General features: G+C 51.1%; 1 protein-coding gene across 7 annotated transcripts; it reads left to right on the top strand.

Moving 5' to 3' along the window:
* Positions 1-273: 273 nt before the first annotated feature.
* Positions 274-13,420, top strand: LOC140897453 (butyrophilin subfamily 1 member A1). Of its 7 annotated transcripts, none has more exons than XM_073310168.1 (8): positions 274-548; positions 1,265-1,441; positions 2,714-3,055; positions 4,027-4,308; positions 4,726-4,839; positions 5,830-5,850; positions 8,445-8,468; positions 10,063-12,348. In XM_073310168.1, exons 2-8 carry the CDS (start codon positions 1,318-1,320, stop codon positions 10,698-10,700), a joined length of 1,545 nt encoding a protein of 514 aa, XP_073166269.1. In that variant the 5' UTR covers positions 274-548; positions 1,265-1,317; the 3' UTR covers positions 10,701-12,348. The 7 variants fall into 7 exon arrangements, with proteins under 7 accessions (XP_073166269.1, XP_073166267.1, XP_073166273.1 ...); XM_073310166.1 differs by having other exon boundaries at positions 993-1,441; XM_073310172.2 differs by lacking the exon at positions 274-548 and having other exon boundaries at positions 555-1,441; positions 10,063-10,259; positions 12,256-13,420.
* The last annotated feature ends 850 nt before the right edge of the window (positions 13,421-14,270 follow it).

The following is a 14,270-nucleotide window of genomic DNA, read 5'->3' as shown; positions in this document are numbered from 1 at the left end:
ACGCCTCTGAGGAAGGGGAACGTGCTGCATCGTACACAGGGCTCACAGCTTGCTCCCTGGCTCTCAGCGCCCCCACCCCCATAGTCCCAGCGCCCCAGCTGCTCGGTATTCTCATTAATGGTCATAATCCTAGCGCGGGGAGGAGGCTAGAAAACAGGCCCTTGGTTTTGAAACCCAGCGTTGGCGCCGCTGGGGGCAGGGAGGGGGCAGAGTCCGCTGGGTGCAGCCCAGCCCCAGCCATGCGTTATCTGGCTGTCCCGGGGCGGGGCTCAGTGGCCAGGCGGGGAACGCCCCGGGGGGAGGGGAATTTCCTTGCCCTGCAGCGGAGTGGGCGGTGTCGGGGCCCTCTCCAAAATGCTCCGCCTGGTTCCCGTCCGGGTCTCGTGTTCACAAAACCCCAGGACATCCCGCCTGCTCCTGACCCCATGAAACCGCCCCCTGGCCCTGAGCACCCGGACACACTTCCTGGGCCAGCTGCTTCCAGAAAGGGGAGATTCTGAGACAACCCGGACAGCTGGCACCCCTGCTTCCCAGCCCCCCCTCCGCCGGTAGGACTGCGGGAGCCCTTCTGTCAGGCAAAGAAAGGGGGGATCGCTGCCCAGAAAGATGGGGGGCTGCGGGGGACAACGACAGGAAACGATTTGTTGCAGTGGCAACAAATGTGTCCAGTGGGGGTGCTGAGAGCTATGGAACCAAATTGTAAACCCTGAGAAACCACTTCGGGCCAGGGGTGCGGCAGACCCCCCCTCCAGTTCCAGCCCCTGTGCTTTGTTGATACATTATTCACCAGCCCCTGGGAGGAAAGGGCGATTTCTCCATTTCCCCACGTTTTAATGAGTTAATTAACTAGTTTCTCTCCTGCTGAATTATTTTTACCACCATGTTACTGTGTGTCACTTCCTCCAACTCAGAGAGGGAGATAATTAACGGCTGGGACGCAGTGCGGGGTGACTTTCACTTGAACATTTCTTCTTTCTTTCTTTCTGTACTAGGGAGGGGAAAAAGTCTGAAAAGCAGCCAAAAGCTGGGCTTTTTTTCTGCCGTTTCCAAGCAAAACACATTGTGGAAAAGCCAGGTAAACGCGGGGAGGAGGCGGTTCTTTCCTGGCAGGTTTTGGATCTGACAGTTTTATTTCCTGTGGAAAGCGAAAATAATTTCTTAGGAGAAAATGCTGATTTTGCAGGAGGCCCTGTTGTTTCAAGGAGAAAGCTTTTGGTTGAAGAACTGACCTGTTGGGGGGCTCACGGGTGTTTTGCCTTCCCAGGTCCCACGCGGATGAGGAGCCCGGAGCCCGATGCCCCCTCTGCACGGTGACCAATGTTCTGTGGTGGTGCCGGGAGACATCTCCCAGAGGCCCACAGGATGGAGAGCACCCAACGCCGCTATCAGGCCATACCAGTTGCCCTCTGCCTCCTCCTGGGCATTGGGATGGCAGCCCCAGGTGAGACTGGCGTGTGTGCAAAGGGGACACCGTCAGGATGTGATCCAGTCTGTTCCAAACCAGTGCTCCCCCACATCCGGTGCAATTTCACAACTGCTGCATCTTAGTTCCACATCCCATCGGTAGCACAGGGCACAAAACAACTCGGGTGGCCAGTGCCCACCGAGCCATGGGAGGCTCGAACCCTCACAAGGTGTTGGGTGCTAGAGAAGATGACCTGTTGGTTAACACGGGGCAGCTCGTCTACACCTGATTCACCAACGCAAATGGGTTAAAAGCTTTCTAGTTTAACTGGCCCTATCACCAGTATGGGCAACTCTCTGGTGGCTTCCCACTAGTTCTCCCAGTTGGCCTCAGGCCTGGAAATTGATGAGTGTGAGCTACGTGGCTAAGAGCCAAGTTTAAATCGGTTTAAGAGCATGAACACATGCAAACACACACCCGCTGGTCCAGTTAAAACTATTTCACATCACAGCTGTAGCTAGACCTCCTCTTTCTGGGGTTGGTCTGTAATAACACTCTTACACACTGGTTTTACACTTCTTCAGGATACGCCCAAAAGGGGAGCAGAGTTGAGGTTGTTCAAGCCTTCAGAAATCTGACAGCTCCTGGCTTTTGAATGCTTGATTAGCTACCTAGTGTTCTTTTGATGTAGTGTCATTGGAGGTAATTTCTGTTACAGTACCGCCTAGAGATGCCATAGTGTCTGGCACGGCACAGATGCACCGTGACCGAGATCAGGGCCCCATTGCACTGGGCGAGGCACAGACACACAGTGATTGAGATCAGGATCCCGTTGCTGCACAGAAACACAATGCCCTGCCCCAAAGAGCAAATGCTCTAATAATAACATCTAGTTCTTATCTAGCACTTTACATCAGTAGATCTCAGGGTGTCTTGCAGAAGAGACCAGTATCATTATCCTCACAGTACACCTGGGGAAACCGAGGCACGGACAGGGAAGTTCCTTGCCCACATTCACTCAGCAGGCCAGTGCAGAGCCAGGAATGAACCCAGGACTCCTGCCTCCCAGGCCAGCACTCTAGCAACTTGGCCACAGTGCCTCTAAAGACGCCTGGATCGTTATCCCCGTTTCCCAGCAAGGGCGTTGAGGCAGAGAGGAATGGGGTGACTGGCCCGCAGATACACCAGAGATTGGTGGCAGAGCTGGGAACTGAGCCCGTCAAGCCAGTCACCCCTTGGTGGGGACTCACTGACCATCGGCCCCCTCCCCCTCCCATGCTCTCTGACCAGATGGTGTTTCTCCCCCAGAATCATTCCATGTGCTGGGTCCCGCCAGCCCCATCTCCGCCCCACTGGGGGGCACTGTGCTGCTGCCCTGCCATCTCTCCCCCGCGCTCAGTGCCCAGGCCATGCAGGTGAAATGGAGCCGGCCCCAGTTGGGCCAGGACGTCCACGTCTACTGGCCGAACAGGAGCGAGGAGCAGGGCATGGGTTACCAGGGCAGGACGGAGCTCACCACCCAGGGCCTGGCCCATGGGAACGTCTCCCTGAGGATCCGGGACGTCCAGCCATCAGACGAAGGGCAGCACTTGTGCGAGGTCCAGTCACCCAGTCACTACAGCACGGCCCTGCTGGAGCTCAGCGTGACGGGTGAGCAGCTCCGACTGCGTGCGGCTCACTCCCATGGGAACACTAGGCGTCGCAGTGCAATGGGGGATTGTGACACATCCTCGGACCCGTGTACTTCCTGCTGCATTTCACCTGCAGATTCAGAAGCGGAGATTTCCACAGTTGGCCTGGGGATTTGGATACCCAGCTCCCATTAAAATTCCCTGGGATGCCTCCCCAGAGTGCAGCCTTTAGAATTGCCATTCCCAGAATCAAAGGCTTAAAACTGTGGGGGGCAGACCCCCAGCCGGTGTACGTAGCTCCATTGGAGTCAATGGGGCCAGATCCCCATCTGGGGCCAGTTGGCCGTAGCTCCATTGGAGTCAATGGGGCCAGATCCCCAGCCGGTGTCAGAGGGCCGTAGCTCCATTGGAGTCAGTGGGGCCAGATCCCCATCTGGGGCCAGTTGGCCGTAGCTCCATTGGAGTCAGTGGGGCCAGATCCCCATCTGGGGCCAGTTGGCCGTAGCTCCATTGGAGTCAGTGGGGCCAGATCCCCATCTGGGGCCAGTTGGCCGTAGCTCCATTGGAGTCAATGGGGCCAGATCCCCATCTGGGGCCAGTTGGCCATAGCTCCATTGGAGTCAATGGGGCCAGATCCCCAGCCGGTGTCAGAGGGCTGTAGCTCCATTAGAGTCAGTGGGGCCAGATCCAAAGCTGGTGTCAATTGTCCGTAGCTCCACTGGAATCAGTGGGGCCAGATCTGCAGCTCGGGTCAATGGACCATAGCTCCATAAGAGTCAATAGGCCAGATTCCCAGCCGGTGTCAATCATCCGTAGCTCCACTGGAGTCAATGGGGACAGATCCCCAGCTGGGGTCAATGGGTCTCAGCTCTATTGGCGTCAATGGGGCATATCCCTGGCTTTGTAAAGTGCTTTGAGATCACCGCTATCACAGATGTGTTAATCATTCTTACCGTGTTAACTTTTTGCTTCTGATTCTCCATCCCCCAGGCTCTGGCTCAGACCCTGTCCTGCACATGGCTGGGCACAAGGACTGGGGGGTGTGGGTCTTGTGTCTCTCTGCGGGGTGGTACCCAGAGCCCCACGTGCTCTGGAGGAATGGCCGTGGGGAGACCCTGAGCCCCAGGTCTGAACAGAAACCGCGCAGCGACAACGGCCTATTCAACGTCTCCAGCTCCTTGGTGGTGACTGAGAGCTCGGACCCAGCACTGACCTGCACCATCAAAGCCGGCTTCTCCAGCCCAGAGAGAGAGACGACTATTCATATCACAGGTGGGCTGCCCGCACACCTCAGGTTCCTCCCTGATGCTTATCCACATGGCTTGGCCTCATTGCAGACAGGGGGTGACTCTGGATTGACCCCAGGGAAGCTGAGATCAGAATCCGGCCCTGCCCCCAGTGCAGACAGGGGTGACTCTGGATGAACCCCAGTGGAGCTGAGATCAGAATCCAGCCCTGTCCTCATTGCAGTTGGGGAGTGACTCCAGACTGACTCAAGGCAAGCTGAGATCAGAATCTGGCCCTGCCCCCAGTGCATTTGGAGGGTGACTCCAGATTAGCCCACGGGAGCTGAGCTCAAAATCTGGCTCTCAGCCCTCAGTACCTACACTGACTTCACCTTTCCCAGCTAAGTGCTTAGGAGTGCTCTTGCTGCTCCTCTGAGAAGTTGCAATGTGTGTTCTCCCTCAGGGCTCTTCCCCAGGCATGCCCCGGAAATGTGGGCCTTTCTCATCTTTCTACCAGTATGTCTCTTCCTTGTGCCCTTGGCTGTTTATCTCTTCCGAAAGCTCCAGGTACTCAAAGGTAACAATCTCACTCCAGGCAGTGCAGTAGGGAATGTGTTTCACTGAGTGGCCAATACTTTTTTCTAAGGGAACATGTGGGTTACAGACAGAAAATTCCATACAAACTACTTCTTTCCTGGAAGGTGGAAGTCATCCCTGTGCAAACAAGATCAGGGCCCCATTGTCCTGGGTGCAGCACAGACTCACAATGACCGAGATCAGAGCCCCGTCGTGCCTGGTGCTTCACAGACACACGGTGACCGCGATCAGGGCCCTGTCAGGCCAGGCACTGCAAAGACACACGGTGACAGTCTCCCTCCCCTACAGAGCAAAATAAAATAAAGAGTCAAAATAAACAAAGGGTGTGAGGGGAAACTGAGGCAGAGAGCGTGGCAGTATCTTTCCCAAGCTCTCCAAGCAGTTCAGCAGCAAATCCAGGAACCGAAATCAGCACTTCTAATGGCCTCTTCAGTGCTCTAACCATCGGCCCATGCTGCCTCTTTGGCTTAATTGGGGGAAAGCTGAGAGGAAGGAAAGAGATAAGCCCAAATGATTGTGCCTAAGCCCTGTCCAGCACCACGGATCCCAGGGAAACTGGCCATCAGGCATGCCAGTCCCTGCACTCTCCCTGGCCAGTCACGTGTCTCTCTCGGGCTTGCTCGGCCTATACGACCTCCTGGCAATGAGGCACTTTCTGGAGGGTTTCCGGGAGCACAGACTGGGCTAAGAATTCATTCCTAGAGGGTGCAAATGGACACCCACTGGAGGCTGGGCCAATGGATTCTCCCTAGCTGCCCCCTCTAGGAAGCACATACATTCCCCCAGAGCCACAGGCGCCCCTCGGTCTGTCCCAGGAGGTGGGAATGGGATGGGAATGGCATATGTGCTCAGTGGGAGGTGAGGGAGAAACAGCCGTAGTGGGACTATAGAGATGAGCCACACAGGGCGCAGGAAATCCCCCTTGAGTGTCGCTCCTGCTCACAGCCTCACCTCTTCCTTTCTCTTCCAGGTGAGGTGTCCAAAGAGCGCGGTGAGTATTTCCAGCACACGGTAACTCGTGTCTCTATAACATCGCCTCAGCACCTATCGCGTAATAGTGTATCAGGGCAGAACCGAGAGATCCCACCCGAGATCAGGACCCCGTTGTGCTGGGTGCTGGACAGACACACAGTGACTGAGATCAGGGCCCCGTTTTGCCAGGTGCAGGACAGACACACAATGACAGAGATCAGGGCCCCGTCATGCTGGGCATGGCACAGACTCACAGTGACCGAGATCAGGGCCCTGCACACCGGGCGCTGCACAGACACAGTGACTGAGATCAGGGCCGTGTTGTGCCAGGCGCTGCACAGACACATGGTGACCAAGATCAGGGCCCCATCATGACGGGCTCTGCACAGACACACGATGACCGAGATCAGGGCCACATTGTGCCAGGTTTTACACAGACACCCACATAGCCAGGAAGGAGGCTGAGGGACCTGGAAGAGGGTGAAGGATCAGAGATGCTTCAGAGGCTGGAGTGGGGAAAGCAAAAGATGCTGCCTAGGGTCAGAGTCAGCTGAGGTGGGGAGAGATGGGAGAGAAATCTGCAGGGGATGGCACCCACCGTGGAATCATAGAATATCAGAGTTGGAAGGGACCTCAGGAGGTCATCTAGTCCAACCCCCTGCTCAAAGCAGGACCAATCCCCAATTAAATCATCCCAGCCAGGGCTTTGTCAAGTCTGACCTTAAAAACTTCTAAGGAAGGAGATTCTACCACCTCCTTAGGTAACGCATTCCAGTGTTTCACCACCCTCCTAGTGAAAAAGTTTTTCCTAATATCCAACCTAAATCTCCCCCAGTGCAGCTTGAGACCATTACTCCTTGTCCTGTCATCTGCTATCACTGAGAATAGTCTAGATCCATCCTCTTTGGAGCCCCCCCTTTCAGGTAGTTAAAAGCAGCTATCAAATCCCCCCTCATTCTTCTCTTCCATAGACTAAACAATCCCAGTTCCCTCAGCCTCTCCGCATAAGTCATGTGTTCCAGACCCCTAATCATTTTTGTTGCCCTTCGCTGGACTCTCTCCAATTTATCCACATCCTTCTTGTAGCGTGGGACCCAAAACTGGACACAGTACTCCAGATGAGGCCTCACCAATGTCGAATAGAGGGGAATGATCACGTCCCTCGATCTGCTCGCTATGCCCCTACTTATACATCCCAAAATGCCATTGGCCTTCTTGGCAACAAGGGCACACTGCTGACTCATATCCAGCTTCTCATCCACTGTCACCCCTAGGTCCTTTTCCGCAGAACTGCTGCCTAGCCATTCGGTCCCTAGTCTGTAGCTGTGCATTGGGTTCTTCCATCCTAAGTGCAGGACCCTGCACTTATCCTTATTGAACCTCATCAGATTTCTTTTGGCCCAATCCTCCAATTTGTCTAGGTCCCTCTGTATCCTATCCCTACCCTCCAGCTTATCTACCACTCCTCCCAGTTTAGTGTCATCCGCAAACTTGCTGACGGTGCAATCCACACCATCCTCCAGATCATTAATGAAGATATTGAACAAAACCGGCCCCAGGACCGACCCTTGGGACACTCCACTTGATACCGGCTGCCAACTAGATATGGAGCCATTGATCACTACCCATTGAGCCCGACAATCTAGCCAGCTTTCTATCCACTTTATAGTCCATTCATCCAGCCCATACTTCTTTAACTTGCTGACAAGAATACTGTGGGAGACCGTGTCAAAAGCTTTGCTAAAGCCAAGGAATAACACGTCCACTGCTTTCCCTTCATCCACAGAACCAGTTATCTCATCATAGAAGGCAATTAGATTAGTCAGGCATGACTTTCCCTTGGTGAATCCATGCTGACTGTTCCTGATCACTTTCCTCTTGTCTAAGTGCTTCAGAATTGATTCCTTGAGGACATGCTCCATGATTTTTCCAGGGACTGAGGTGAGGTTCAAACCCACAGCTGCAGCCAATTGCTGTGATTATGTTCATCCAAATGGAGCTACAGTCGATTGACACCAGCTGGGGGTCTGGCCTCCTTGCTCCCAGTTTTCTCCAATTGCTGGAATCAGACTCCAGCCCAATGAGTGTGCGAGCTGTGGTTCAGTATAGGGCTGCTGAGCAAATGGGAATGAATTTCCCTCAGTAACGTTTCAAAAGATTTTTTTAAAACTTTTCATAGAAATTTTCCTAGTGTTTTTTTTAGCGAACTACTGAAAATATTTGCAAACCAAAACTGTTTCTTTACTTTAAAAAATTGTGGTTTTGTGTTTAAAAAAGAATTAAAAGAATGGAGAATTTTGAACAAAATAAAAACTTTCATTGGGGAGAATCATAGAATATCAGTGTTGGAAGGGACCTCAGGAGATCATCTAGTCCAACCCCCTGCTCAAAGCAGGACCAATCCCCAATTTTTTCCCCAGATCCCTAAATGGCCCCTTCAAGGATTGAACTCACAACCCTGGGTTTAGCAGGCTAATGCTCAAACCACTGAGCTATCCCTCCCCACAAAATAGTGGAGTTTTGTTTCAAAAACCCAAAAGTTTGGATGGGATTTGTTTCATCTGCTCTCACTGCTTCCCCAGCTAATTGTGACCTTCTTTTTTATCATTGCAGAATGGAGACAATTTCTTGATAAAGGTAAAAAAAAAAAAAAAGTTTTCTACTTATCTCCGGTACTCACATGGTTTTGACTCCTGCTGTCTCTGAGCCCCCTCCCTGTCTTCCATGTATTGACTATCACAGGCCAGAGGTAGGGCTCAAAGGAACAGATCCTCGAACGTGCTTAACTCCCTTTGGTGCCTAAGTACCTTTGAGGAGCTGGGCCTAAAAGACTTGACCACAGTCATCACACTAAAAGCTTGGATCTGAGATTCCCGGCTGAGCTTAGACAATGGCTTTCCCAGGCTAGGACCATGAGGACGGTTGTTATGAACTAGGGCATGGGCAGCCAGGCCTTGTGGCTGGAGCTGGACTCAGTGGCTAGAAACAGTGCTGATGGTCAGAGCCGGAGGCAGGGCCAAGGGTCAGGAATGGAGCAGACTGGGCAGGACAGTGGACAAGGCTGGGAGCAGGTCTGGCCCAGGAGAGATCGCAGCTGGGGACGCATGGGTTGAGCAGCCTGAGATCCGATATTGCTGGCGGGCTGACATCCACGGGTGATCAGGCGGCCCTGCGGTGGATTGGCTGTGCTCACAGGCTGCCTGGAGACCAGGGGACAAGTGCCCTGGGAGCTCTGCTAGCCGCACACAGACGCTGGGTAATACAAAGCACAGGACACCACTGCGATATCCTTCAGCTTTCCCCAGCAAGGGCATGGAGATGCAGTGACCTCTGTAGATGGCCCTGGTGAGATCCTTCCTGAGCACAGGGCTGGGTGGAAAAGAGGGGTCTGTTCCCATGGAAAAATCCAAGAAGAAAGATTTTTCTCTTTTTTTCATTTTTGTTTGTACTTTCTGTGGATAATTCCGACTCTCCATCAAAACCTGAAACATTCTAGCTGAAAATCACCCTAGTTTGGTTTTTGGATGAAAATTATTTGGCTTCTGACCAAAGTATTCTGCATTTTAGATTAAAATGATCTGGTTTGGGGCCAAAATATTTTGGGCAAACACTGGTTTTGAGGCCAAAACGTTCTGGATTTGGGGTGAACGTTTTCTGTTTTTTTTGGCCAAAATATTTTAGTTTTGGAGCATCTGTTTTTTCAACAAAGCATCCACTCTGTCCCCAGAAAGCAGACATAGAGTTTTAGAACATAAGAATGGTTTATACTGGGTCAGAGCAAAGGTCTGTCTAGCCCAGTATCCTCTTCCGACAGTGGCCAATGCCAAGTGCCCCAGAGGGAATGAACAGAACAGGTGATCATCAAGTGATCCATCCCCTGTTGCCCAATTTTTCCAGCCAAAAACTGTTCCCATGGAAAATTTCCCACCAGCCCTGGTGGATCCTGTGTCCCGTTCAGGGGTCTTCCCAGAAGAGGTTGACTACTTGGGTCAGAGAAGATCCAAAGGCTCATGGTAATAATCATGCTTAGCTCCATTTTATAGCTGGGGAAAACGAGGGGGAGGGAAGGGAAGTGACTGGCTCCAGGTCAGCCAGCAGGCCTGAGCTGGGAATAGAACCCAGGTATCCTAGTGCTCTACCCACTAGGCCCCATAGCGAGAGACTTGAGGAGCTGAGCAGAGAGGAGGTACTGCGGTGTCTTGCCCTAGCACCTGTATCCATCTGCCCGTAGTGTCCCTGTCGGCAGCAGAGGTGACGCTGGACCAGAGCACTGCCAACCCCTTCCTGGTGCTCTCAGCAGATGGCAGGAGTGTGACGTGTGGCATCCTCTGGCAAGACGTCCCCAAGAGTGACCGGAGATTTGACCCCCTCCCCTGCGTCCTGGCCTCCCAGTGCTTTGCAGCCAGGCAACACTACTGGGACGTGGAGGTGAGCCAGTGGGGAGACTGGGCCATCGGGGCAGCCCAGAGCTCCATGGAGAGCATGGGGGTGTTTCAGCTGTCCCCGGATGTGGGGGTCTGGGCCCTGCAGTGCCAGGAGGGGGAGTGGAGTGCTCTCACCTGCCCTGAGACACCGCTGCAGCTGGAGTCAGCACCCAGGATGGTCCGGGTGCACCTGGACTGCGAGCAGGCAAGCCTGGCCTTCTACAACGCTGAGGGCATGGTGCACATCTTCACCTTCACTGGCTGTTCCCGGGAACCTCTCTTCCCCTTCTTCTTGCTCTGGACTTCTGGGGCGCAGCTCACCATACTGCCTCCAGGGCACAGAAAGACTGTGGAGATGGACAGGACAACACGTACAGTAACACCCAAAATGGGGAAAAGACAGGGCAGTCTTATAGAACTTCTGATCATGCCAGGGCAGAGTTAAGGATTTTTGGCTGGGAATTCCCTTGTGTTCAAACGGGCAAAATTAAGGGTGTTAAATTCCTTTGTCTTCAAAGGGGCAGAGTTAAGGGTTTTTAACCAGGAATTTCCTTGCAAAGGGACAGTGTTACGGATGTTTTCCCAGGGATTTCCTTGCTTTCAAATAGCTGCTTGGTTTAATATACATGGCAATGCTGAACAGAGTTAGATCGTGCCTGCTTTTGGCGGTTGGTGATCCTCTGACTTTTGTATTGTGCCTTAAAACATCTGCCCAAAGTAGTTATTACTGAAACGAACCTATTTTACTGAGGGCTTAGAACTTACCTATTTTTTAAAAGGCATATTTTATTGCAGTATTTGAACCAATTTTGGCTACAGTCAGGGAACCAGGCACAATCAGACTTTCCTGTGGAGATGCAACTATTACTCAATATTACCAGCCGGAAAAACTCCAAAGCTTAAATGTTTAAACAGCAAACTTTATTTGTAAACTTGTTTCATTTTTCCCCGGAACCAACCTAAGTCTACATAAAGGGTATTTAACTTTGAAATTAACATTGAGATACACAGCTCATTCTTTCTTAGCATGGGAAGTTCCCATCTGAGATCAGGGCCCCATTGTGATGGGCTCTGCACAGACACATGGTGACCCAGATCGGGGCAGAGCTGGGAACTGTCCCCATGTTTATTAAGTCCCGATCCAATGCCTTAACCGCAAGCCCAGTCAGCATGCACAGCTGGGTGCACACGCAATTCCCCTGATTATGCAGAGAACCTGAGACATTTGTGAGGAAACCTCCTGGGCAGCTGTGATAGCACGGGCTGGGGCTTTGGGGGGGCTGATTTTTAATTGTCCCCCCAAAATTGTATATGTTCATAGTGGTGGTGGTGGGTGGGAGGAAGCACAAAGTGAAGATTTGTCTACGCCTGAACAGCTTGAGTCATGGCCCCGCCGGGGAGGCCCCCTGCCCCGTTATCCTCAGTCTCCCCTCCTGGAAAGCAGTGGCCTCTCCCCGCAGCACCCAGCCACTGCTCCTGTCTCTCCCCATGGGGCACAGCTGGCAGTTCACCTGGCCTCCAAAGGGGGGCCTACTCTGAGTCAACAGGAAACCCACACACGGGAGTGAGGCAGCCCCAAACGTACCCCATGGCCCTGGTTGTGACGTTATTAATCTGAACTGGCACCATATAGATCATTGTTGCAACCAAGGTCCTGAAGTGGCACAAAATTTTGTATAAAGGGGGTCAAATAAGGTGTCTAAGACAAGGTTATGGTTTGCTGGTTACGATTATGCTGTCTATATGTATGTATCATTTTTGTATTTAAAGTTATAAGTATTGGCTCTATACTGTCTGTATTTCAAACTTATGCTATGCTTCTGGGGGAGACCCCAGACAATTTGGTGTCAGCACTGCCTAGCCTGATTGATGGCCCATTAAGGACCATCAGCTGTACAATAGACGCATTGAGAGAAGGCACATACTCCTTGAGACTCAGCAAGGTATTCAGGGACCTGCCTATGGACAGAACACTAAGGTTTTTCTATGCCATGTGCTAGGTAGCTTGTCTTTGGGACAAAGAAAGCAGAGACCACATGACAAGAGACTATAAAAAGGCTGATGCATCTCCTCCATCTTGTTTTCCGTCCTGCTTCTTACTTCTGGAAGGACTTTGCTACAAACTGAAGCTCTGAACAAAGGACTAAATGACCCATCCCCACTGTGGATGTACTCCAGAGACTTGATTTGAACCTGCAGTTTGTTCCATAACTGGTACAAGCCTGAACCAAGAACTTTGCCATTACTGTATATAATTGATTCCATTTAACCAATTCTAGCTCTCATCTATATCTTTTTCCTTTTCATAGATTCATAGATATTAAGGTCAGAAGGGACCATTATGATCATCTAGTCTGACCTCCTGCACAATGCAGGCCACCAAATCTCACCTCCCCCCCCCCCCCCCCGCAATAAACCTCTCACCTATGTCTGAGCTATTGAAGACCTCAAATCATGGTTTAAAGACTTCAAGGTGCAGAGAATCCTCCAGCAAGTGACCCATGCTGCAGAGGAAGGCGAAAAAACCCCAGGGCCTCTTCCAATCTGCCCTGGAGGAAAATTCCTTCCTGATCCCAGATATGGCGATCAGCTGAACCCTGAGCATGTGGGCAAGATTCACCAGCCAGATACCAAGGAAAGGATTCTCTGTAGTAACTCAGATCCCACCCCATCTAACATTCCATCACGGGCTATTGGGCCTGTCATAAATATAAAAGGGAAGGGTAAACACCTTTAAAATCCCTCCTGGCCATAGGAAAAATCCTTTCACCTGTAAAGGGTTAGGAAGCTAGGATAACCTCGCTGGCACCTGACCAAAATGACCAGTGAGGAGACAAGATACTTTCAAAGCTGGATGGGGGGAGAAACAAAGGTTCTCTCTGTCTGTGTGATGCTTTTGCCGGGAACAGAGCAGGAATGGAGTCTTAGAACTTAGTAAGTAATCTAGCTAGATATGTGTTAGATTCTGTTTTGGTTAAATGGCTGATAAAATAAGCTGTGCTGAATGGAATGTAGATTCCTGTTTTTGTGTCTTTTTGTAACTTAAGGTTTTGCCTAGAGGGATTCTCTGGTTTGAATCTGATTATCCTGTAAGGTATTTACCATCCTGATTTTACAGAGGTGATTCTTTTACTTTTTCTTCAATTAAAATTATTCTTTTAAGAACCTGATTGCTTTTTTCATTGTTCTTAAGATCCAAGGGTTTGGGTCTGTGTTCACCTATGCAAATTGGTGAGGATTTTTATCAAGCCTTTCCCAGGAAAGGGGGTGTAGGGTTTGGGGAGGATTTTGGGGAGAAACACGTTTCCAAGCGGGCTCTTTCCCAGTTATATATCTGTTAGACGCTTGGTGGTGGCAGCAATAAAGTCCAAGGGAAAAAGGAAAATAGTTTATACCTTGGGGAAGTTTTAACCTAAGCTGGTAAAAATAAGCTTAGGGGGTTTTCATGCAGGTCCCCACATCTGTACCCTAGAGTTCAGAGTGGGGAAGGAACCTTGACAGGGCCTATTTACCATGAATAGTTCAAGATCAATTAATTGCCAAAATCATGTTATCCCATCATACCATCTCCTCCATAAACTTATCGAGTTTAATCTTGAAGCCAGATAAGTCTTTTGCCCCCACTGCTTCCCTTGGAAGGCTGTTCCAGAACTTCACTCCTCTGATGGTTAGAAACCTTCATCTAATTTCAAGTCTAAACTTCCTGGTGGCCAGTTTATATCCATTTGTTCTTGTGTCCACATTGGTACTGAGCTTAAATAATTCCTCTCCCTCCCGGGTATTTATTCCTCTGATATATTTATAGAGGGCAAATCATATCTCCCCTCAGCCTTCTTTTGGTTAGGCTAAACAAGCCAAGCTCTTTGAGTCTCCTTTCATAAAACAGGTTTTCCATTCCTCGGATCATCCTAGTAGCCCTTCTCTGTACCTGTTCCAGTTTGAATTAATCCTTCTTTAACATGGGAGACCAGAACTGCACACAGTATTCCAGTACAAGGTCTCACCTTGTAAAACG

This window comes from Lepidochelys kempii, chromosome 14 (assembly GCF_965140285.1).
Source record: "Lepidochelys kempii isolate rLepKem1 chromosome 14, rLepKem1.hap1, whole genome shotgun sequence".
In the NCBI taxonomy this organism is placed as follows: Eukaryota; Metazoa; Chordata; order Testudines; family Cheloniidae; genus Lepidochelys; species Lepidochelys kempii.
The sequence above is the reverse complement of the archived record's forward strand: the minus strand, read 5'-3'. Positions and strand labels throughout refer to the sequence as shown.